Source organism: Crocodylus siamensis, chromosome 2 (assembly GCF_052110815.1).
Source record: "Crocodylus siamensis isolate JL-2025a chromosome 2, ASM5211081v1, whole genome shotgun sequence".
In the NCBI taxonomy this organism is placed as follows: Eukaryota; Metazoa; Chordata; order Crocodylia; family Crocodylidae; genus Crocodylus; species Crocodylus siamensis.
Genome location: NC_143396.1, coordinates 165,603,205 through 165,628,163, shown reverse-complemented (window position 1 = coordinate 165,628,163; position 24,959 = coordinate 165,603,205). Strand labels below are relative to the sequence as shown.

The 24,959-nt window shown below is 54.5% G+C and overlaps 1 protein-coding gene across 4 annotated transcripts; it reads left to right on the top strand.

Moving 5' to 3' along the window:
* Nucleotides 1–2,366: 2,366 nt before the first annotated feature.
* On the top strand, nt 2,367–24,664 carry MAX (MYC associated transcriptional regulator X). 4 transcript variants are annotated; one of them, XM_090032067.1, is made up of 5 exons: nt 2,367–2,597; nt 2,748–2,774; nt 10,541–10,648; nt 22,420–22,549; nt 23,414–24,664. In XM_090032067.1, the coding sequence occupies exons 1-5, from the start codon at nt 2,562–2,564 to the stop codon at nt 23,599–23,601; spliced, it is 489 nt and encodes a 162-aa protein (XP_089888193.1). In that variant the 5' UTR covers nt 2,367–2,561; the 3' UTR covers nt 23,602–24,664. The 4 variants fall into 4 exon arrangements, with proteins under 4 accessions (XP_089888193.1, XP_089888194.1, XP_089888195.1 ...); XM_090032068.1 differs by having other exon boundaries at nt 2,369–2,597; nt 22,426–22,549; XM_090032069.1 differs by lacking the exon at nt 2,748–2,774 and having other exon boundaries at nt 2,371–2,597.
* Nucleotides 24,665–24,959: the final 295 nt, after the last annotated feature.

Below are 24,959 nucleotides of genomic sequence, written 5' to 3'. Positions count from 1 at the left end.
GTCATGAGCCCATGCCATGCTGACCATAGCAACTAGGGGTGCACTGATGGACCTTTTTGGGGCTGATACTGATAAGTCAATTTTTAAGGAGGCATATCGGCCGATAACAATCCCATTTCCAATACACAGCCAGGCAGCTTGAAGAGCTGTGTCCAGCTGCTAAGTCTGTTGTGGTGGAAGGAGAGGGGGGAAGGAAGAGCCATAGAGGGGCAGATCAAGGCCCCTGTGGTGAGGGAGGGAGTGGGGCTGGGGCAGGGCAGGGTGTGGGATGGAGTCATGACTCATCTGGGGGGCACAGGAAGGTGGGGGCAGCTCCTGCCACCACTGCACACACCCTGGGAGGGCACAGGGGGCATCTGCCCGCCCCCCCCACCCCAGATTGGGGCGGGGCAGGGTGGGTTGCAGCTGCAGGCCAGAGTTATGCCAGGCTCTTCCCAGCAGGGGCTGGGCTGGGCAGTGGCAGCTGTGGCGGATGGGCGGGGCTGCAGCCACCCCAAAATTTGTTACAGACCCTCAACCCCACTCCCAGCACCTCTGCCCACCCCAAGTGCAGCTCAGCCCAGCCCCCACAGATGGGAAGAGCCTGGTGCAGCCCTGACCCCAGCCCACAGCTGCAGCCTGCCCCAATCAGGGGGCCACAAGCCCCCCCCACCATGCCCTCCCAGGGTGCATGCAGTAGTGGGAGCCTCTCCCCCATCCGTGCAACCCCCAGATGAGCCCCAGCTCTGTCCCACATGCCATGATGCCCCAGCTGGGCAGCACCTGCCTCAGCCCCACTCCCACCCTCACCATGGGGGCCTTGATCTGCCCATGCCCTTTCCACTACAACAGTCTTACCAGCTACACACAGCTTTCCTTGCTATTGAGCTGTGCTCCTTGCTGCCTACATGTTGTACTGTGGCTGCACGCATGCACAGAGCATTGATCAGCTGCATCAAGCCAATTTCCAATACAGTCAGTTTTCTTTATATCGGTGCCAATCCGTTACTGGACTGGTGTATTGGTGTAGCTCTAATACCAACAGTGGACAACGCTCTTTTTCAATCATAACATGAAATATTAGAGAAGCCTGTTCTGGTAGCACAGTTAACTTAACCAACCAAATGCACAACTCCCCACTTAGGTGACAAGCAGGTGGGGCAAGCAAAAGCGCTGGTGCCCCCCTTGAGAGCACTGGCTGGGGAGTGGGGGCACCAGAACAGATCCCTGCAGTCCTCCCACGGCCAATCGCGCAGACAGCAGCCCACCCCACTTATCCAGAAGTGTTGCACTGACCTGGAAGTGCCAGCAGCATGGCACTTCTGGGTCAGCAGGACCAGCCACTGGAGACCCCCCCCCTCCGGTTAGCACGATTGGCCGTAGGGGGCCCCCCTGGTCACTGACTAGCTGCTGTTGGGGCAAGTGCCCCCAGGCTCAGGAGGCACCAGTCGCCCATGCCCTAAGCTGCCATCTTTGCCAAGGGCATCCCATGATTTTGCTCACCACCACCGCTACCCCCCATCACTCAGGCTGCCCACTTCAGCCTGATGAACACCTGACATGCCGCTAGTAACCCATGACCACCTGCCCCGCGTCGGAAGAGAGAGTCCCAACCTGGAAACCTCCAGTCCCGGACCCGGGCGGCAGGTTTCCTTCAGGGAGGAAAAGCGCAGGGCGCAGCAGTTTGCAGACCGCGGGGGCTGCTGGGAGCGTTCGCGGAGGCGCCACGTGCGTGCGCACAGCCCTGCACGCGGCCGGGCCGCATACAGCCCCGGCCGCAACGAGAGCAGCCGCTCCCCGCCTGCAGGTCAGTCTGGGGGGACACGTGCGGCCGCAGCTCGCCGCCGCCGCGGCGAAGTCCCGGACAGGGCTCACGTGCCCACAGATTCGTGCGCGGGGCTTCCCGCAGTGGGCAGTCCACCCCGCGGCCTCCGTTCCGGCAGGGCGGGCGGTGGGCCCATTGGGGGCCGCTGTTCCCGCCTGCGCGCCGCGAGTGGGCAGGAAGGGCGGGCAGGGGTTCTCGGCCAAGTCTTTCACAACTCTTGAATGCGAGCCGCTGGTTCCCGAGTATCTGTTCGGAGGGACCTGTGTGCTCTCCCTCCATCTGCGCCCGCCTCTAACGCAGGAGGCTTGTTTCCTGCGCCCGGGCCAGGGCTCTGGGCTCTGGGGGAGGGAGCGAGGACCCCTACGACACCTCCTCCCCCGAGCGGAAGCAGGGCCGCGCCGCCCTATCCACGTGTCCTCACCCGGCTGCTGGGAAGCGGAGCCCTTCCTCCTTCACCAGGACTACGGCCCCCGGCATACACTGCGACAGCCACTCTGCGCAGGCGCGCGGGGGCGCGGGCAGGGACCGGGCCGCGCGGGGGGCGCCGGGAGCGGTAGTTCGGCGGGGACGGGCGCCGGTGGCGGACGGGCGGCCCGAACTCCATCCCCCAGCGGCCCCTGCGGCGGCTGCGCGGTGCGGGCGGCTGCTGCGGCTGCTGTTGTTGTGCTGCCCGCGGCCCCGCTCCGCTCGGCCCGGCTCGGCTCGGCTCGGCTCGCAGCGCAGCGCCCGCAGGCCCGGCCCGGCCCGGCCCGGCAGCATGAGCGACAACGATGACATCGAGGTGGAGAGCGACGTGAGTGCCGCACCCCCCCCCCCGTCGGCTCGGTCTGGCCCGGCCCGGCCCGGCCCGGCCCGGCCCGGCTCGGCTCGGCTCGGCTGTGCCGCGGGCGGGCGGGCGGCGGCGCAGTAACGCGTGTGTTTCTCTGTCTCTCTCTCCTTGCAGGAGGAGCAGCCAAGGTTTCAGTCTGCGGTACGTGCCTTTCCTTGCTTCCCGCCGGCCCGGCCCGGCCCAGCAGCGCCGCCGCCCGGGGCGGGGAGGGGCCGGGGCTCGCGGGGCGGCGGGGGCCTCGCCCTAGACCCGGCGTCTGTGCGCGGCGCCACGGCCGCGCGTCTGCATGGGCCGACCGGCGGGGGCGGGGGAGGCGCGGCCGTGGGCAGGGCCGTGGGGTGGGTCTGGCTGCGGGTGGGCACCAGTGTGGGGCGGGGGAGAAGGGTCGTGTGCGTGGGAGTCCCCCTGGGGTGAACCAGCTGGGGCATGCATGGGGCAGACCAGACTGGCAGGCGCAGGCACAGGTGTGCGAGGCCTGGGGAGACTCTCACCTGCAGAGTGCACGTCTTCCCATTGGGTGGGACGGCGCACGCCTGTTTGTGCAAAGGGGGGTTAAGCTGGGCAGGATGTGTGACGGGCTGGGATCCTTCCTGCGTGCGTGTGACACGGGCAAGGATGCCTGAGGGGAGAGGGGCCAAGGACAGGCATGGCATGCGTGGGTCAGGGCAGATGGCTGAACTGCAGAGATTGGTCTACTAGGATGTATTTGTGTGCTGGGAGTGAGGACGTGTGCTGGAAACCTCTGGGCAGAGATTGAGGGGTATGCAATGCTCTGGGTCGGGGGGGGCAGAGGTCAGATGGCAACAATCTTGCCTGGCACGTGAGTGGTTTCAGCCTTGCACAGGACAGGGGCAAGAGGTCGTGTGCAGGTGGGGGTGTACTCGTCTGAACCAGTAATGCAGGTGCCAAGGGGGAATGCTCCGTGCTAGATGTGTATGGGGGTAGGAGGCAGCAGAGCAATCTAGGCTGTGTCTATGCATGGGCAGGGGTAGTGGGGGCAGTGGTCTGAGTGAGGCATGGGGTGACCCAAATTATTGCAGATGCATAGTGGGTGCACAGGGGTGCACATGCATCCCCTGAGAGTGCCGGTGCACCCCTGACTAGCTGCACTTGCTGCTCAGGTCGCTGGGGGTGGCACCACGGAGGGGACCCCCCCCTCCCCACTTGCTTCCAGGAGCACCACAGCTACTTTGTGACAGGTCACTGACTTGTCACTGGCGGGGGGGGGGCACATGCCCCCCCAACTAAGGTAGCACCAGTCACCCATGGGCCAAATGGTCTCAGCCTGGTGTAGGGATGGGCTGACATGAAAAGGGGCTAGGCCAGGGTTGTGGGGGGAAATGGGTGCTGCCAGGTAGAAATATGGGAGGAACTCTGGGCTGGGGGCATGTATGGGTCGGGGTGGGGGGGAGGATGGTCTAGGGCAGGTGTATATAGGCAGGGATCTGGGGTGGGGAGGGAAATATTTTGGGGTGGGATTGTCCCTGCACATCAGGGTGCAGATTGTTTCTAGGTGAGGGGGCCAACTGTGTTTGGGTGGGATAGAGCAGTGGAGGTGGCGTGAGTGTTGTGGGGCACATGCAGGCTAGGCTGCAATGCGCAGAATTGTGGGAGTGGGCCTAGGTCATGTTTGTCTGTTGGGATGCATGTGGACTGGGGTGTATGTTGTAGTGGATCTAGGGTAGGACAGCATGTGGTGGGATGGACTCTTGGGATTGATTGAGGCAAGGCATGAAAGTGAGTCAGGAGAGAGTGGTGTGCATGGGCTATGCTGGAGGTTAGGTATGGAGCAGGACTGGCAGTGTGCTGTAGGCTGCGTCTACTTTTTCTTGCTATGTGCTCAATGTTTTGAGGGGAGAGGCTGCTGTCAACTGTCAGCGGAGACTATAGGGGGATTGCAGCTGTTGTAAGAAGCAGGTGGTGTGAGTTTTGGGCGTGGGGCAGGGTTGGGTGCCGTGAATGGTGAGGGTTTGTGCAAGGGTCCATCTCTGAGGTTGGGGGACCCAGGTACATGTTGGGAGTTGCTGTGCTGAGATCCTGTGCTCATGGGATTGCTGATCACAAGCAGGAGCCCTTTTTGAAGTCTGCTTTTCCTTGTGGGGTGCAGCTGATGCCCTTGCAGGCTGCCGAGTGGGACCAAGCATGTGACAAGGCCTGCAGTTTTCTATGGAATCCCAGAGCAAAAATGCATGTGTTACATCCCCTTGATCCATGCCCTCAAGTAAAAGGTTTTCTTCTGCTTGAGACTCATCATGGTGCAGACACAGCAGTGTCCTGCGCTATTGCCAGTAGTTCAAATACATAGAAAGTGGGGGAATCTCTTCATTTGGGCAGGTTGATTTCAGTGAATTATAGGGGGACATCAAGTTTAGAACCAGTTTGAGTCAGTTTTAGATTTTGAGTGTTCTAGTTTGGCTGATATATTCCTCTGTGTCCCCAGCCTCAGAGCAATTGTGGTGCTGCAGCACTTCCAAAAGCCTCCAGTCTAGATAATCTAGGTTGCAAAGTCCAAATGCTGGTGAATAAGGCTAGCTTGTTGGGTGACAGGGCCACAGTGTTTGACTACGGGCTCCCAGGGAGCTGCTTTTCAAGAACTGCTATTCATTTGCGGAGTTTGGTATTTCTCAGACCACCTGCTTGATTGTTTAATTTGTAGAGGTTGCCTAGACCAGTGGTCTCCAAACTTTTTTGATCGCACACCCCTATCAGTAAAAAATTTTTGAGCATGCACCCCCAGTGTATGTATATTTATTTATTTATAAATTATATACATGTACTAGTCGCGTACCATACGTGACGTAGCCATCTGACATACGGACCGAGTTAGGGCGCCAGTGTCAATCCATATATTTAATATTAGTAAAGCTTAATTTCTTTCTTATTTTTTTAGATAAAAAATAAATATAAATAGAAGTTCTAATATTTTCTTTCCGCACCCCCTGGGATTGTCTTGCGCACCCCACTTTGGAAACCACTGGCCTAGACTGTGACACATCTGGGCATTCTGAAGAGTTCTTGTGGCTGTGCACTGAGGGTCTGTGCAGACATCTTGTCTTTGCTTAGGGTTATGCACCGGCGTTTAATACGGATCTGTCCAGTTCTAATCGTTGCACCCAGTCTCCTCTGGGAAAAGTGTATATGCGTTAGTGCGTTACTGAGCTATATGAGATGCCTCCCTAAGGCTATTGGCGTAGGGCTGGTTCCAAATCCCTCTTCTATTCTGGGTGATCCAATTGAATCTTGCTCACAAACTTAAAATTCCAGAGCTGAGTGGATCTCCACTTCAATAAAAATAGGAGTTAAAAGTAGTTTTAGGTGTTTCCCTTGATTTAGGTGCCTCGTGCTAATGTAAATGGCTTTGAAGTCACAGGGCCTCTTCTTTTTTGCAATATATTTTTAATTTTTTTTTTCCCCGTTGTATCTTGACTGGATCCAAGCAAAGTGGGGAAAATAGAGAGGCTTACCTAGCTACAGAAAGTCAAGGAATACGTAAAGAAAAGAAACTGAAAGTACAAACGGTTTTGTTTTTACTCCTTCAGTTTTTACAATTTTGGGCTTCCTGGTAACAGTCTTAAGTGAACATGTCTTGACCAGAAATAATTTCTGAATTTTTTTTCTTTATAATTTGGAAGGATTTCTGGGGCTCAGCCAAACATTAGTGATGTGCAACAGCTCCAGGAGTAACAAGAATGAGGCAAGTCTGGTTTGACTTTGCTTGCGAATCTCAAAATTTCAGTGAAAACTTTTCTGTGAACCTTTCTCTGCAGCAGTTGTAACTGAAACCCACCAACCTCATGCTAGCACAGAGAAGCAGGATATAAAATGTCATCTGGTCTGTTCTTGCCATCTGTACTAAATGACTCCCAAATAAGCAACTGGGCAACAAGCTGACAGTATCCAAGACTTTACCACTTCACTTTAAATTGCTATTAGCATTAATAGTCTAGTTAAGAACACTCTGAAATTTGGATCATGAAAGTCCCTGCTAACTCCAGACAAGTTGCCAGTGCAAAGTGTGGTTTTGTATGATTGTTTAAATCCCATTTAGAAATTCTGCGGAACTGACTGGGTGTCTAAAAGTGTATCTATTTTTGTGGAAGCTGTAATTTGGGGATGGGGGAGGGAAATAGTTGAGGGGGGAGCTGTGATATACTGAGCTCTGAGCCTCTATAGCAAACCAGTTGCTGCTCAGGTTGGAATTGATTATACAACACAAACATATATATGATTCCCTGGCTTCAGTCTGGTGCCAGATTTCCTGAGGTGCCTTTGCTGAATGGTATTGATTAGTTCTGGTCCTGATGAAGGCAATACAGAGTAGAAGCATCCTGTTGGCACCTTCTCATAGGGGAAGCCCAGGAAAAGGGGATAACTGATCTGATGAAGAGGGGCTGCAAAGAGGCATCTAGCAGCCTGGCTCGCTTTGCCTTGCCTCAAGAACACCAACTTGGGTGCCAGCTGCCATGGAGAGCTAGGTCAAGATGTGCATGTGGGAAGGCTCAAATGCATAGCTTGCTCACACCAGCTGCATGCTAATGGGACAGCTCTGCATCCTGTGGTGGTGGATGCTGGAGTGTATGAGGGAAAACTGCCCCAGTCTAGCCAGAGGTGGATTTGCAAGGCTGTGTCATGTATTCAGAGCTTTTTAAAATCAGGCCAGCTTGACCCCCCCCCCCCCGATAACTGGTTCATGTGCATATGGCCCTGGAGCAGTGTCCTCAGCTCAGGGCTTGCAGCTGCTGGAGATTTTGCTTTCAGGAGATGCTCTGAAAACTTCAGGTTTCAGGGAGCACCAAGCATGACATTGCCCACAGGTGGTACTTGTTCAGGGCTGTTGACCACGGAGAGATGGCTGCTCAGCAGCCCTTGGCTTTTATTCCTTTGTGAGCCACTCTGCTCCTGGGTCACAAGGTCCTTCTGTGCTTGCCGGCTTGCATTGTCAGCTGACGTAGAGCCTTGTGTCTGTGCCTGGATTGGGATATTGCCACTGGGGTGTGCCACCAAGAGGGGCTGTGGGATAGCTAGACTTCTCTTGACCTCTACAGGCATCATTAGATGCTCTGCCATGAGGACTTGGTTCCCCTGACTGCCCCTTCAGTTGTGCTGGGCTTAAGTCTCTGGTTGGATGATAGTCAAACTGGGTTTCCTACACAGTGCCTGTTGTTATTCAGGGGGAGGGTAGTTGAAACTTGGTACAAATGAAGACAAGTGGGGGAGCACAGCAGGCCCTGGGCCTGCCCCACGACTGTCAGGACTCTCAGTTTTATCCCTCACATGATCTTGGGGGCTGGGGCCCCTGGCTGAGCAACCTGGCCTTCTCCCTCCCTCGTCGTCTCCAGCCAGCTCAGGCAGGCAGCTAATGAGACAGCACTGGAGAACAGCTTGGCAGCAGACCAGGCTGTCTGAATGAATAGGGTGCAGTGTTGTCCTGCTGCCCTGGTTTGGCACTGGGCAGGGCTTGTGCCAACTGAGCTCATTGCTTGAAGCCTGGCAGTGCCCTTAGAAGGCTCTTGGCCTGCTCTTTGCAGCCTTGCCATCAGCACAGCTCAGAGGCACCTTTGCCTTGGGCCTTGCCGTCAGCACACTACAGCTTATCAGGGACATCTTGAAGGTACAGTGATTTGAATCAAGTGGTGCCTGGCACCTAGAGGCAGCCAGTGCCACAGTGTAGGTGTGCCTGTGTGTGTGAGCTGGCTAGCCAGGGGGAGGTGAGACAGAATGGAGAGCCTAGGCTGGACTGGGCTGGCCATGGTGCATTATTTCCAGGTCACATGTGAAATCCTGGGCCTCAGATCATCACTCCTGTCACCCAAAAGGTTCCCCACAGGGCTGTTACAAGGGCCTCATGAGGAGCCTTTTGAAGCTGTCAAAGATTTTGCCCCTTAATAGCTGATGGCAAAGCATCTGCCTCCCCACAAGGGTATGGCTAAGGCAGTGTCTGGGAGTGCGGCTTCTGGACCCTGGGCCTGTTGGCTTGGATCCCTGCTGAGTGCTCCTGGTGCACAGCTGGAGCAGACACCAGCAGGCATGAGCAGAGCCATCTCCCTGAAGTCCTCTTGGTAATCCTGTCCACAGCAGAGTTGCGGTTGTGCCAGGCCAGGGTTGCTTAGGCCTCCTTTAGTTTGGTCTCCTGGGTATCACCAAAGTGGATGGAGGTAGCCACTAGCATAGGCCTCCGTAGCAGTTCATTCCAGCCTGCTCCTCTAAGACAGGTCACCTGAGGGTATTAGAGAGAAAGGTGTTGTCAGGCCAAAGCCAGCATTAACACAATGCATACAGTGTGTGCACCCATTGTGTGTATACGTTGTATACTCTGACTTCTAAAAAGCTTTTGATCTGGTATCCTGTGATGTTCTCATGAGAAAACTGGAAGATTGTGGGCTTAACTGCAAGATAGGTGGGTAGAAAGCTGGCTGTGGGGTAGGACCCAGAGAGTCCTACTGAATGGATCTGTGTCGTCCTGGTAAGAAATGGGCAGCAGCGTCTGACTCGGGTCAGTGCTTGGTCCAGTACTTTTTAACATCTTTGTCAATGATTTGGATGAGGGAGTGAAGAGCTCACCGGCCAAGTTCCCAGATGACACCAAGTTATGGGGAAGCCTGGTCACGCTTGAAGATAGGCTGCAGATGCAGGCACACCTAGACAGGCTGGCAAGATGGGCAGACCAGAACCAGATGAAGTTTAACATTGAGAAATGTAAAGTGCTCCACCTAGGGATGAACAATCACCTACACACCTACAGGCTTGGCAATGCCGATATGACCCGCACTACAAATGAAAGGGACCTGGGAGTAATAATAGGCCACAGTATGATTATAAGCCGTCAGTGCAATGCTGTCACCAGCAGGGCAAATAATACTCTGGTATACATCAATTGATGCATCTCCAGCAAAACCAAAGAGGAGATTCTTCTGTTCTACTCGGCATTGGTGAGACCACAGCTGGAGTACTGCATCCCGTTCTGGGTTTCGCACTTCAACAAGGACATGGAAAAGTTTGCGAGGGTCCAGAGAAGGGCCACCCATGTGATCAGAGACTTGTGTGGCAAGCCATACGGGGAAAGGCTGAGGGACCTGGGACACTTGAGCCTGGAGAAGGCTGAGAGGGGACATGGTAGCAGCTTACCATTACATCTGGGGCATACATCAAGGGCTCAGCAAGCAACTAGGGCACCCTTGGAGAAAACCAGGAGTAATGGTCACAAACTCCTAGAAGACTGTTTCAGGCTTAGCATTAGGAAAACTTCTTCACAATTAGGGTGTCCAGACTGTGTAATAAGTTCCCTCCAGAGGTGATGCAATCACTTACCCTGGAAATCTTCAAGAGGAGACTAGACAGTCACCTTGCTGGGGTCACCTGACCCCAGTTGTCTTTCCTGCTTGGTGCAGGGGGCTAGACCCAGTGATCTTCTAAGGTCCCTTCCAGCCTTACAATGTATGAATCTGTAACTCTGTTAAACACCCAGCACCGCATTCAAACAGACAGGAGGCTGAAACCATGTGATCCTAGACTTCTAGTGCCTGAATCAGGAGGGGAAAGCACTAAGTAGGACCCTCTCTGGGGAGGCCCCACATACAGAAGGGAGGTATTTCTTATGGTTCCCTTAGACATGTAGGTTAGATATGTAGTATGGCACTTATGCCTTCCTTGGGGGCTGGTCTACATGTGTGGGTGCTGGCATCAGTCACTGAAATCCCCTGGTAGCTGGATGTAGGGCATGGTAGGCAAGTGTGCTCCCTCCTGAACAGGCCAGTATTGGTCTGCATGTGCCTAGCTGTTGCTGTCTCTCACCATCTTTGTTTCGCAGGGCTGCGCTGTGGATGCTGTTCCCCTTACCCGCCTACCCCAGCATTATGTCTGTCCCTGTGCAACCCCTCATGTCTCTCTTCTCTGTTCCTTTCTTCCAGGCTGACAAGCGGGCTCACCATAATGCGCTGGAGCGCAAACGCAGGGACCACATCAAAGACAGCTTTCACAGCCTGCGGGACTCTGTCCCGTCCCTCCAGGGGGAGAAGGTGAGTTTACTGAGGAAGTTGGAAGATTCCTAGCTTGGCTGCCTCTGCCACCATTGCCCTCAGAAGGCCTGAGCTCAGAAATACAGGCCAGATGTCCAACTTGAGGCTTTTCCCCCCTGCCCTGGAGAGACCCAGGGACAACCCTATGGTACAGTATGACAGCAAGGGGGCATTGGGGTTGTGTGGCATGTCCAGTCATGGAACTGCAGGGTACCTGGGAGGTGTGAGACATGCTAGGGCCCTCAGTGCTGGGGATCTGTGGTTCTCTGAGAAATTAAAACATCTCCAGGGTTAAAGGAGAAGAGATCCTAGTGTGGGAGGTGAGCTAGGAGTGACCCAGGGGAGCTGGTGAGAAATGGAGCCATAAATAGAAAACAACCTGAAAGGGAAAGAAAGCAGGGATGGTGCTGAGGTACTGGTGTCAGGATACCAGGAGGAGTTGGGGCATGCATCTCTTGCTGGGAATACAGGAAGGGCTTGGGCAGGGTAGGTGCATGTAAGTACCCTCCCACTCCCAGATAGCCCTGGAGTGCAGATGGTGGCACCAGCTGGGAGAAGCCTGTCTTTGTGATTGCCTGCAGCGCACAGTGTACAGTGCTGAAGTGCCCTGTGTCATGTGGACAAGCCTCTTTTGTGCTCTGAGCCTGTAACTGCTCTCCCCAAACGCAGCCCTCACCAGTTGATACAACTCTAGACAGGTGTTCAGCCAGTACCTCGCTGGGCAGGCTATGCATATGCCTTCAGGACACAGCTGGGACTAAAGGTCAGATAGAATCATAGCGAAGTAGGGTTAGAAAGAACTTCCAGAGGTCATATAGTCCAACCCCCTGCCTGAGGCAGGATCGTCCCTCTCCAAATCGTCCTATACAAATCAATTATCTAACCCAGGGCTCCGCAACATTTTTGACCAGATTTCCAAAAACACCCCAACCCTGAGCCACACATCAACTTGGCTTGTCAGGGGCAGATAGCAAGGGGCCCAATCCTCATTGCTGGTGGTAGCTGCAGGTGCACCCCCAGCTGGTGGCAGGGGAGGGCTGGGTTTGCATTGCCCCAGCCCCTTCCCTGCCCTGTGCCCGAAGGCGCACATGCAATCACTGCCAGCACAGAGCCAGTGCCAGGGTACTGGAGCCTGGTGCAGCTTTTGCAGCCTGCCCATTGTCTGCTGCAGCTGCCCAGAGCCTGGGCTGGCTGTGGCAAGCAGCCAGGATGCTGCAAACAGCTGCACCGGGCTCCAGTACCATGGTGGGTGCACAAGTGCCTCTGGGTAGGGAGGGCCGTGGGGCAGCACAACCCTGGCCCCTCCCCTGCCACCCAGCTTAGAGATATGCGTGCAGCCATACTGCCACAGAACCAGGCCAAGGGCTCCAGAGCTTGGTGCAGCTGTTTGCAGCCTTCTGCCTTCCTGCCACAGCTGCCATGGAGCCCAAGATGCTTGCAGAAGGGCTTGAAATGTCCCAGCCACCCAGTGCCAGCAGCCCGGGCTCTGTGGCCAGTGGTAGCATCCTGGATCCCAGGCTGGCTGTGGTGTACTGAGCAAAAAGGCCTGAATGGCACATGTGCCAGGGGCTGCCAACTCCTGATCTAACCTCTTAGTAAACCTACACAATCAACCCTGATGCAGTCCAAGACCTAACACCCTAAACTGCCACAAGTAAAGCAGGGGGACCACAGCAGCTAATGTCCTGCTGCTGTAAAAAGTTGTTAATACATGCTCAAGAGATCAGGAAGAGGGCTGTACCTTCTACTACAGAGGAAGGCAACCCCCTCGCCCCATAGTCCATATCAATTGACCATGGAAATTCTTTCCTGAACCTAAGTATGGCAGCCAGTCTGATCCTAAGCGGATGCGGGCTGAGATTAGTTTCACTTCATTCAGGTCTCCCTGTTACAATATTTACATCCCAACCCTGTCTACCCAGCTGTGTGAAGACTAGTGGAAGCAAAAGGGAGAGGGGCATGTCTTGCCACCTGCACTCCTGCTCCCTGAGGTGGCCTGGCAGCAAGGAAGGTCCTGATTTTAACATGGAACTTTATGTGCCCTGTGTTGTTCCAGCATGCGCCAGCACCAGCCCTCTCAATAGAGCCAATGGCACCACCAGAGGTGCTCAGTCCTTCGGCTGCTCCACCAACTCTGTGGTGCATTTGCCTGTTAGCAGCCCTGGTTCAGCCTGTCACAGGGTCCTCTCCATAGTGTTAAAAAGGAATAGGGAAGTGGCTGTGGCTCTTAAGTCTTGTGTAGGTCAGGCCTTGCCCAGCCGCATTCCTGGGTGTAGTTGCATGTGTGATGATGCTACAGCTTAGCCTTTGGCTGGCACACCCTTGACTGCTCACCTCCACAGCCAAGACTTTGAGGAAGGCATTGGGAGAGTGTAAGGTCCCAAGTCCCCTTGCTCAGTTCCTACTTTCAAGAAGTTCCGAAGTCCAGAAACGATGGGCCACTGAATCAGCCTGCTTGTTGAACCGACTGATCGTGGAAATCAGAAGCTTCTAGCAAAGTGGGGGCTGGGGCACTGCCATGCCAGATAGCTGTGCTGTGCACCCTTGACACTGGCATTCCCAAGTCCTTTTAGTGAGATCTGCAGTCTGCATGGGGGTCACCAGCCAGGTTTGAACAAAAGACGATGGTCTTTCCTGTCAGCTGTAACAAGTGAGGAGACCCCAATACAGGTACGCAGGCCTGGTAGCCAGGGTTGTTAGGTTGTGAACAATCCCCTGGCCCAGCTGAGAGCAGAGTGAGAAGCAGTGGTGAACAACAGGCCCTAAATGAGGGTGTTGTACCTTGTCATTAGGCTCCAGTGTGAACACTGTATAGTGATATTTGGGGGTGACTCCCATCTCTGAATAATTAATTCAGGGTGTCTGCATGCTTAGGAAGTCAGCCATGGCTGAAGCAGCTGTAGTGATCATCACTGTGTTTGGTGTCTGCAGCTGCCACAGCTGTGCAAGCAGAGCCATTTAGTGGAGAGACAAAGCAATGCAAGCTGAACGAAGAAAGCATGCACCTTGTAGCATGGAGATTAGTTTGGTCCTTCATGCTTGTAGCCAGTGTAGCTATGCTGGGAAAACTTGGCAAGGGAGACCAGGCCTAAGACTTGCTGCTGGCACTGACTCTGCTTCAGTTGAGAGGGCAGAGTAGTCGCTAGCATCCAGTACCGCTGATGCGGGGCACTGGGGATCTCCACAGCATAACCACCTACTGCTTCATAGATCATAGGATCACTGAGTTGGAAGGGACCTAGACAGATCATCTAGTCCGACCCCCCCGCTATGGGCAGGAAGGAGCAGTGGGGGTGGGAGGGGTCATAAGACTCCAGCCAGATGCCTATCCAGTCTCCTGAAGATTTCCTGGGAAGGTGAGAGCACCACCTCTCTGGGAAGCCTATTCCAGGCTCTGGCCACCCTTACAGTGAAGTAGTTCTTCCTAATATCTAACCTAAACCTATCCTCCCTCAGCTTGTGGCCATTGTTCCTGGTGACTCCAAGGGCAGCCTTGGTGAACAGACTTTCCCCAAGTCCCTGCTGGTGGCTGATAAGGTTGTAGGCAGCCACAAGATCCCCCCTCAGTCTCCTCTTGCGGAGACTGAAGAGATTCAGGTCCCTCAGCCTCTCCTCATAGGGCTGGCCACGGAGGCCGTCAGCCATACGAGTGGCCTCCTCTGGACCCTCTCCAGGTTCTCCACATCCTTCTTTAAGTGCGGTACCCAGAACTGGATGCAGTACTCCAGCTGCAGCCTGACCAGCACCGCATAGAGGGAGAGCAAGACCTCTCTGGACCTGTTAGTGATGCCCCTGTTGATGCATGACATGGTGCGGTTGGCTCTGCCTATTGCTTTGTTGCATTGGCGACTCATATTCATCCTGGAGTCAGTCCTGACTCCAAGATCCCACTCTGCCTCTGTGCTGCCGAGAGGGGCAGCCCCTAGCCTATAACCATAATGCTGGTTCCCTCTCCCCAGGTGCAGCACCCTGCACTTGTCCTTGTTGAACCACATCCTGTTCAGATCCGTCCACTTCTCTAACCTATCCAGGTCTGCCTGGATGCGGTCCCTGCCTGCCGGTGTATTCACTTTACCCCACAGCTTGGTGTCATCAGTGAACTTGAACAGGGTGCTCTCCACACCCTCGTCCAGGTCGCTAATGAAGATGTTGAACAGCACCGGCCCAAGGACCGAGCCCTGGGGGACTCGCTAACCACACCCTCCCAGGTCGACATGGACCCATCCACCACTCTGCTAGCTTCAGAAGAGGCATGTTTGTTGTGAATAGCAGTTGTAGGCTATTACCTTTATTAAGCACCAGCTACCAGAGCAAGATGTGGTATATTTTGCAAATGGGCAACATGGCAGCGGTAGAGGAAACTGGATCATATGCTTCCTTACTGGGGAGTGTGTCCAGTGGGTAGGCAGTAGATGGGGAACTAAGGACTGGTGATTTTGTTAAGAGGGTAGGTCACTCTGCTATAGGTGCCAGTCCAAAGCGCCAAATTTGGCAGCTGTGATCTAAGAGGTGGAGGGATTCAATGAAGGGGTCATTAGAAACCTGGCTTCAGTGCCCAGCTCTACCCCAGTCCACTTTGTCCAGCATCTCCAAGCTCTCATTCATCTTTCTTCCGACCCAGGGCTGAGAATGCACAAAAATTCACACCAGCCACACGCAGCTCTTGGTCTGTTCACTTTTAGCCCAGTGCACCTTCTTTCAGCTGAGAGGTTTCATAGTTTCATAGTTTCTAGGGTCAGAAGGGACCTGAGCAGATCATCTTGTCTGACCCCCCGCCATGGCAGGAAGGAGTACTGGGGTCAAACGACCCCAGCAAGATGTTCATCCAAACTCCTCTTAAACACCCCCAGGGTAGGAGCCTGCACCACTTCTCTTGGAAGTTGGTTCCAGACCCTAGCCGCCCTGACCGTGAAGTAGCGCCTCCTGATATCTAACCTAAACCTACCCTCTGCCAGCTTGTGACCGTTATTCCTGGTCACTCCTGGCGGTGCTTGGGGGAACAGTGACTCCCCCAATGCCTGCTGATCCCCCCTGACTAGTTTATAACAGGCCACAAGATCCCCCCTCAGCCTTCTCTTTTGGAGGCTGAACAGGTTCAGGTCCCGCAGCCTGTCCTCATAGGGCCTGCCCTGCTGTCCCCTGATCATACGAGTGGCCCTCCTCTGGACCCTCTCCATGCTGTCGACATCCCTCTTGAAGTGTGGTGCCCAAAACTGGACGCAGTACTCCAACTGCGGCCTGACCAGTGCCGCATAGAGGGGGAGGATTGCCTCTTTGGACCTGCTCAAGATGCATCTGTGGATGCATGACAAGGTATGGTTAGCCTTCCTAACTGCCTCTCCACACTGCCGGCCCATGTTCATCTTGGAGTCAATGATGACCCCCAGATCCTTTTCCGCCTCTGTCCTGACAAGAGGGGAGTTCCCTAACCTGTAGGTATGGTGCCGGTTGTTCCTCCCGAGGTGCATCCCCTTGCACTTGTCTGTGTTGAAACCCATCCTATTCTCGTCCGCCCACCCTTGTAACCTGTCTAGGTCCGATTGTAGCCTATTCCTCCCTTCTAGCGTGCCCACATCCCCCCACATCTTGGTGTCATCAGCAAATTTGAACAGGGTGCTTTTTACCCCCTCATCCAAATCGCTGATGAAGATGTTGAACAGTGCGGGCCCCAGGACCGAGCCCTGCGGAACCCCACTGCCCACGTCCTTCCAGTACGGCCCTCCAGCCAGTTGGTGACCCATTTGATTGTGTGGGCATCGACACCACAGCCCCCCAGTTTCTTAATGAGAACGGGGTGAGAGACGGTGTCGAAAGCCTTCCGGAAGTCCAGGAAGATTATATCCACTGCTACCCCTGCGTCTAATGATCTGGTGATCTGATCGTAAAAGGCCACCAGGTTGGTCTGACAGGACCTGCCACTGATGAACCCATGTTGGTTGCCCCTAAGCATGCAGTCCCCTGCTGGCCCCTCCTGGATGCGTGCCAGCATAATTTTCTCAAACAGCTTGCCTAGGATCGAGGTAAGACTAACCGGCCTATAGTTTCCCAGGTCCTCCTTCCTGCCTTTTTTGAAGATGGGAACCATGTTGGCCCTCTTCCAGTCCTCTGGCACCACACCAGAGCACCACGAGTGCTCGTAAAGCCATGCCAGGGGACTTGCAATGACCTCGGCCAGTTCCTTTAGAACTCTAAGGTGGAGATCATCCGGACCGGCTGACTTGAATACATCCAACCCCTCCAGAAGCTCCCTAACTAAATCCTCGCTAACCTGTGGCCCAGGTGTGCCTCCCCCGGGGCCCGAGGGGGGCCCAGCAGGGAGGTGGCCGTTCTGGTCTTTACTTAGGAAGACGGAGGCAAATAAATCGTTAAACATGTTAGCTTTGCCGTCTGGTGTGACGACCAAGTTTCCCATCGCATCCTGCAAGGGCCCCACATTACCCGGGACCTTCTTTTTACCCCCTATGTATTTAAAAAAGGCCTTCTTATTGTCCTTAATCTGGGAAGCTAGTCCCAGTTCCATCTCTGCCTTGGCCTTCCTAACTACCCCCCTGCATCCCCGAGCAACTACAGAATAGTCCTCCCTGGTGATGACCCCTTCTTTCCACTGGGTGTAAGCCTCCTTTTTAGCAAGGGGACATTCCCGGATGCTTTTGGTGAGCCACGGAGGCTTGTGTGCTCTCCTGCTCCCTTTGATCCTTGTTGCGATTACCTTCCTTTGGGCTTGGAGGATCGTCTCCTTAAGGAGCGACCACTCTCCTTGGACACCTGAGGGAAGGGAGAGCAAGTGACCGGAGCCAGCTGGGCGGGGAGGGTGGCAAGCGGCCAGAGCCTACAGCTCTTAGTAGCAACAGCAGAGCTGGTGGTGCTGGCGGTCGTGGTGGGGCCTATGCAGCACTAACCACAAGGCCTCTCAAAGTGCAGGGCCCAAGATGGTCACCCCAATTCTCACACTCTCCTCCCCAGGGATGGCCCTGGGGGTCAGTGCTTGGTTCAGTGCTTTTTAACATCTTTATCAATTTTTGGATGTGGGGGTGAAGAGCTCACTGGCCAAGTTCACGGACGATATCAAGTTATGGGGAAGCATAGTCACGCTTAAAGATAGGCTACAGTAGTGGTCACCAACCAGTCCATCGTGGAGCCTCTGACAATTGATCTCAGTCTGTCAGAGGCTCCATGATCTGGGTGAGTGGGGTCAGAGCCTGGGCAGCTTGTCGGGTGTGGGGAGCGGTAGATCCTGGGTTGTACTTCACTTACAAAAAATAATCTTCACCATAAAATGGTTCGAGACCACTGGGCTACAGATACAGGCAGATCTAGACAGGCTATCAAGTTGGGTGGATCGGAACCATATGAAGTTCAACATCAAGAAACGTAAAGTGCTCCATCTGGGGACAAACAATCCTCAACACACCTACAGGCTTGGCAGTGCCAAACCGACCACAATTGAAAGGGACCTGGGGGTAATAATTGACCACAGTATGCATATGAGCCTGCAGTGCGATGCTGCAGCCAGCAGGGCATAAAATACTCTGGCATGCATCAATCTCCAGCAAAACTAAGGAAGTGATTCTTCTGTTCTATTTAGTATTGGTGAGACCACAGCTGGAGTACTGCATCCACTTCTGGACACTGCACTTTAACAAGGATGTGGTAAAGCTTGAGATAATCCAGAGAAGGGCTACCCGTATGATCAGAGACTTGTGCGACAAACCGTATGAGGAAAGGCTGAGGGACCTGAGACTCCAGGCTGAAAAAGGGAAGGCTGAGAGGGGACTTGGTAGCAGCTTACCACTACATCTGGGACATGCATCAAGAGCTCGGTGAACAACTGTTCACCAGGGCAGCCTTGGGGAAAACCAGGAGTAATGGCCACAAACGCTTGGAAGACCGTTTCAGGCTCATCATTAGGAAAAACTTCTTTACAGTCAGGGCGTCCAGACTGTGGAATAAGCTCCCTCCAGAGGTGGTGCAATCACCAACCCTGGAAATCTTCAAGAGGAGACTGGACAGTCACCCTGCTGGGGTCACCTGACCCCAGTTGCTTTCCTGCCTGGTGCAGGGGGGCTGGACCTGATGATCTTCTGAGGTCCCTTCCAATCTGAGTGTGGGTTTTGAATGGCACTATGGGCCTCTTCTAATGAAGGTGCTCTGCACTAGCCCCTCTTCTCTATGCATAGGCAGGGAGAGAGAGCCACTTGGTGATTCACTTACCCTCTTTGTTGCATAAAGTAGTCTGTACTGGACTCCCATCCAAATCCTGACTCAGCTCGAGCCTGCTTAAGTTCCAAACTTAGCCTGGTTGCTTGTGCCTGGGTGTTGTATATCCTCTCACAGGCATGCTGTGCTGAGATTGTGGCACTCATGTCCAACACAGGGCACTAACACCATTGAGAACCTTGTCTTGCAAACAGGGCTTCCTGCAGCTTTGCCCATTGCTTCCAGCTCTACTTTGACCAGGTTGCTGTGGTTTTCCCTGCTTGTTGGGGACAGAGAAACAAGCTGGCCTAGAAGGCAGTGGCCTGGTGTCCCTCTGGTCCCTGTGCAGCACGATGACCCTGTCTTTTCCCAGCTGATCTCTGCCACTCCTCACACCTTGTCTTGTACAACCAAGCCCTCAGGCAGGCATCATCCTCGTCTCCCCAGTCCACTGAATGTAGGATCAGTCAGTGCCAGCTTAGCTTCAGTTACATGCCAGGAACTGCTCAAACATTCCCTGTCTTCTTGTGTCAGTGCCATATCAGAGCCACCCCAGGTTAATGTCGAGCTTTGAGCAGGAAGGCGTTGCCCTCTCTCCAGCTGCTAGGATCTTTTGTCAGTATTTGAGGCTGGTAACCAAACAGCACATACAGCTGAACCTGCCATGTCCTTGGGTGTGGCTTGATCCTCACCCTCACCTCCCAGACAACTTGAGCATCTACAGAGGCAGTAGCAGGCTCTTCCTCGCTGCTTTGCATCAGGGATCAACTTTGGCCATGGCTGTGTGGCTGGATTTAATCCTTTAGCATTTGCTGCATTGCTCAGGTTTGGCTTTGGCTACACCTCACAGTGGTGTTGCCTTTTCCGTCCCAGAGCTGGTTTTAGTTCAGTGCCACCCAGTGAGCCCAAGCCCCTTCAAAGTAAACTCCTAGACTGGCACATCGTCTAGGCAGCAATGTGAAACATCAAGACAGGAAGGACAGATGGTTGGGGGGGGGGGCTCCTAGGTCATCAGCTGCAGCCCCTTTGTGAGCCAGTCTGGCTCTGTCTCCAAGACAGCTGGGTGCCTGCACTGCATCCTCAGATTTTTCTTTGTTAAGAGACCCAATATCCAACCTCCATGTATCTGTGACCAGTTCATCCCCACCTGCTTCTTGCCAGCATGAGATCAGCAGGTCCCCTTCCTCAGGGCACCTGGCTCCCTGGGACTTTCCATTTGGGAACTGCTAGCTTGAAGAGCCTTCTCCCTCCCTGATGTTTCCCCACCTATGTGTGTGCAGAAAGCAAACCCATGTCCTCACTTCCCTGTCAGCTGTAACAAGTGAGGAGACCCCAATACAGGTACGCAGGCCTGGTAGCCAGGGTTGTTGGGTTGTGGCCAATCCCCCAGCCCAGCTGAGAGCAGAGTGAGAAGCAGTGGTGGACAACAGGCCTTAAATGAGGGTGTTGTACCTTGTCATTAGGCTCCATGGTAAACACCTTATAGTGATATTTGGGGGTGGTACTCCCATCTTTGAGTAACAGGTTCAGGCTCTCTGCATGCTTAGGAAGTCAGCCATGGCTGAAGCAGCTGTGGTGATCACCACTGTTTGGTGCCTGCAGCCGCCACAGCTGTGCAAGCAGAACCATTTAGTGGAGAGACAAAACAATGCAAGCTGAGCGAAGAAAGCATGCACCTCATAGCTTGGAGGTAATTATTTCATAGATTTCATAGACATTAGGGCTGGAAGGGACCTCAGAAGCTCATCGAGTCCAGCCCCCCCACCCAAAGGGCAGGAAGTCAGCTGGGGTCATAGGATTAGTTTGGTCCTTCATGCGTGGTAGCTATGCTGGCAAAACTTGGCAAGGGAGACCAGGCCTAAGACTTGCTGCTGGCACTGACTCTGCTCCAGTTGAGAGGCCAGAGTCAGTGCTAGAATCTAGATAGCATCCAGTCAGCGCCAGCATCCAGTGCCTCCGATGCACGGCACTGGGGATCTTGCATGAGCATGGCCCCCTGCTTCATGAGACTAGTGGGCAGTATGGTGGAGGCCTCCCTCCTATCCCTTAGCCTGAGTGGGTCTGGGCTGTAAGCTTCTGTTGTTGCTTCACTAGGTCAGCCTGTCTAGGGTAGGAGTCAAAAATATTTTCCACTGAGGTGCTGGAGTGACCCAGCTCAGCTCCAGCAGAGGCAAGCATTAGGACCCAGCTGCCTCTGCTACTTCCCCCTGCTGCTTGGCTGTGGATCGGGGCAGGCAGAGCTCCCCCTTCCCCCAGTCCCTGATGTTTGACTGCAGTGTGCATGGGCAGAGCCCCCTGCCTTTGAAGCCACAGCTCCATGGGCTAAATCCAGCCTGAGGACTATAAATTGCTGACTCCTAGTCTTTGCTACCTCATCTCCCTGCTTTCTAGGCCAGCAAACAGCATATAGAGGTTCAGGCTGGTATCCTCTGTCCTGCCAGGGGAGCAGGCCAAGTGACACATAGGATCTTCTTCCTGTTTCCAGCTGCCTATCCAGCTGGGTGTCCCCTTTTCTTTCTCAGATGCTGGTGAGGTGGTGTTGCTCATGCTCCCAGCCGTGGGTTCTCACATATCCAGACCCATTACCTATTCCTCTGGGCAGGTGATGCTGGTGCCAGATTATTGTGCAAGGGAGGAGACCCCTGAGCCCCAGCTGGTACTCGCAAGCATCAAGCCCCCCAGGAGCCTGTAACTGCCACCGTAGTGTCATCCTTCTCCTCCAAGCAGCCTAGCTGTCCTTGGCATCGAAGCACCCAGCCCAGATGTTTGTCTAGCTTGTCTCTTCCAGGGAAGTATCCAGGCTTGGGTCCCTGTCTGGGTGGCCATGGTTGTGCTGTGGGCAAGGCACTGAGTTCTTCAGCTCAAGTCTGGCTTCAGTTGGCAACAAGAATGTTCCTGGTCCCACTGGAGCCCATGGCCTCCTCTACCTTTCCTTGCAGGATTAAAGGGCATTTGAGTACTCCCATGCTTCTCACTACTCAGGGTCACAGGTTTGGCTCTGGCAGTGCTGTAGGGCTGGCTAACCTATACCCAACAGCTAACCAGAACGTACAGCAGCGGAGGAGATGCTCTGCCCTGATGATACAGGCCAGTCTTGTTGGCCTCTATCAGTCAGGACAGAGCATCTGTTCTGCTGCTATAGGTGCTGAGCAGAGCTTACCTCTTGGAGGAGACAGCTCTTTCCTGTCCTGTCTAAGCCTGGTTGCTGTCCTCTTCCCTAGCCCCAAGGCCCTTCCCACCCAGCACATACTGACCAGGACTTGAGGTCATGTACCTTGTTGTTAGGCTCCAGGGTGAACACTTTATAGTGATATTTGCGGGTGGCACTCCCATCTCCAGATAGCAGGCTCAGGCTCTCTCCAGTGCTCAGGAAGCTTGCCATGGCTGAAGCAGCTGTGTTGATGCCCCAAACTCATGGCCAGTCTGTTCTATAGTCTGTGTGGGGGAGCACACCTACCCCGGCTCCACAGCCCATCTCCCCAACGCAGCTGGGGTCAGGGTGGGCATGCTAGTCCCTCAGACCCCTTATGAGAACGAGGTCTTTATTTGGCCCGTGTGTGCTTTTCTCACTATTGCAACAGGCATCCCGGGCCCAGATCCTTGACAAAGCCACAGAGTACATCCAGTACATGCGCCGGAAAAACCACACCCACCAGCAGGATATTGATGACCTCAAGCGCCAAAACGCCTTGTTGGAGCAGCAAGGTGAGCAGGGCAGGGATGGGAGTCTCATATCCAGCCCAGGGCTGTCCAGCTGGCAGCTTGTGGTTGGCGTCCGGCTTGTAAGAGGTTATCATATGGCCTGTGGGCTCCCACCTGGCTGCCACTACCCTCATTGTTCCTACTAGGGCAGGGCGGCATAGTAGGGTGGCCTGGTGAGCTCCCCATTCATGTGGGAGAGGAGAGAGGCTTGAGATGTATAAGCCCCCTGCCAGCATGGACAGCTGGGATGCGGGGAGGTAGCACTGCTTATGTGGCAGGTGTCCCAAGGGAGCTCCTGCAGGGTGTGGCCTGGGGTTTGTGACTACTGCAGCATGCAGCCCCCATATTGCTCTGAAATTGGATAGCCCTGGCCTAGGCCATAGGCATCAGAGAGAGCTCCATGTGGCTGCCTGTTAGAGTGTTTGCCCTGGTAAGCCCATTGTGGGTTCAGACCTGCTGCTGTCAGTTGCCTGAGGAAGGCCCCTCCGGGGTGGGGGGGGGGGGAGAACCTGTTATCCTGGCACCCAGCATATGATCAACTAGTCAGCTTGTTAAGAAACCTGAAATCCAGCAGCTTTGAAGGTGTTGACAGGCTTGTCTGCATATTACAGTGTCAGGGGCATCCCTGTGGCAGAGCAGAAATAGTTTAAGCAAATGAGGTGTCATTAGCTGGGGCTTTCAAAGCCTCTCTGTCTGCCCTGGCCCTGAGCATGCAAGCAGCAGCCTGGTGGGGTACCTCAAGTTAACACCACAGCTGTGCTGGACTTCAGGCCATGCTGGCTGACTTGAAACAAGGGGCAGGCAGCCAGATTTTCTCTCCCTGCAAACTATGTGCTCCTCCTGACATTGTGCCCTCTGGCCTTGCAGTGCGGGCACTGGAGAAGGCACGGTCAAGCGCCCAGCTGCAGGCCAACTATACAGCAGCAGACGGCAGCCTGTACACCAACCCTAAGGGCAGCACCATCTCCGCCTTTGATGGCGGTTCTGACTCCAGCTCTGAGTCAGAGCCTGAAGAGCCGCAGAGCCGGAAGAAGCTGCGCATGGAGGCCAGCTAGAAGCACCACAGCATTGGCATGGCCCTGCCACCCCTGGGGCCCCATGCTGCCTGCCCGCCAGCTCTCGAAGGACTTTCTCTCCCTTCTGTCGTAGAGGCTCTCGGACTGCAGCTTTCTGCCCCGCCACTCTCACAACAGCGGCCCTCCTCAGCAGCTCTGCCCCCAGGGGGCCAGCTGGGCCCTGTGCCCCCTGGACGGACAGATGGCCAGCCCAGGCTAGGCCAACGAGAGACTTGGAATCTGTGAACCGCCCAGCTCTGAGGAGATGCCCCCTCCTCTTCTCTTGCCCTACTCTGCAAGTCATGCCTCTTGTTTTATACAAGCCTTTCTATTTATACCAACAGGGCCAGGCCAGGCCTGCCTTGAGTCTGTGCTGCCAGGGGCAGGGATGGCAGCACCTAGTGCCACCTGGCTGCCACTCAGCCTTCAGGAAGGTCACTGCACTCTCCCATTGAGACCTAGGCATCTGGGCACCTACCACAAAGCACTGGGCTGGGATGGGAGAGGTGCTGTTTTCCAATCTGGGGCATGTGGTGGTGACTAGCTATTTATTTCCTGCTCTTAAAACTCCGTATGGCCAGACTTACTCCACCTCTGCTCTAGGGGCTCCCAAGCAACAGATCCATGGAATAACGATCAAATCTCTGCACCTTCCTGAGGCAGAGCCCTGTTTTTATTTTGTCTGTAAATATCCCTTCTCTATTCCCCCTTGCTCCCCAGTACTGCTCAGTGCAGCTTGGCTTCACCGTGGAGCCAGGTCCCAGTGGGATAAAAAAGGGCACTGGGCCTGCGCTCTGTGACGGCATGCGTGTGTGCGTGCGTGCTTGTGTGTGCGAGTGTGTGTGAGCATGGCTGAATTGTGGTCCCTCTTGTTTTCTCTCTTCCCAGTTGGTTTGTGGCATTTTTGACCCCGTAGCATACACCATGTAGGTTGGCCCTGTCCAGGTTTTGCCGCCGTTCTGTGGACCTGATGTATGTTGTACATACTGCCCAGGAGTGTCTTGCAAGTTAAAGCTTCCCTTTACTATAAGACTATAAATAAAAAATCTTATTTTATCCTTCCTAGGACTGGCCATAATACGTTTTTGCCAGCAATTTACCATTGTGCTTCCCCATCCCACAGCTCCTTCATGGTATACCAGCTATGATGTTTTTCTTGGCCTGAGACCCTGAAAGACTCTCAAAACCCATATGCAGCAAGACCGTGTTGGTATGGACTTTGTCCCTAAATACCTTGCTGTTGTGTCAAGAGGACAGTACTGGCAAAAAAGTAGAGACCTGGACTGGGAGCCCACTTTCTTCCCTGTCACTGTCCTGTTTGGGACCCAGATCACTCCCCTGCTCCAGTCCTCTCTCCC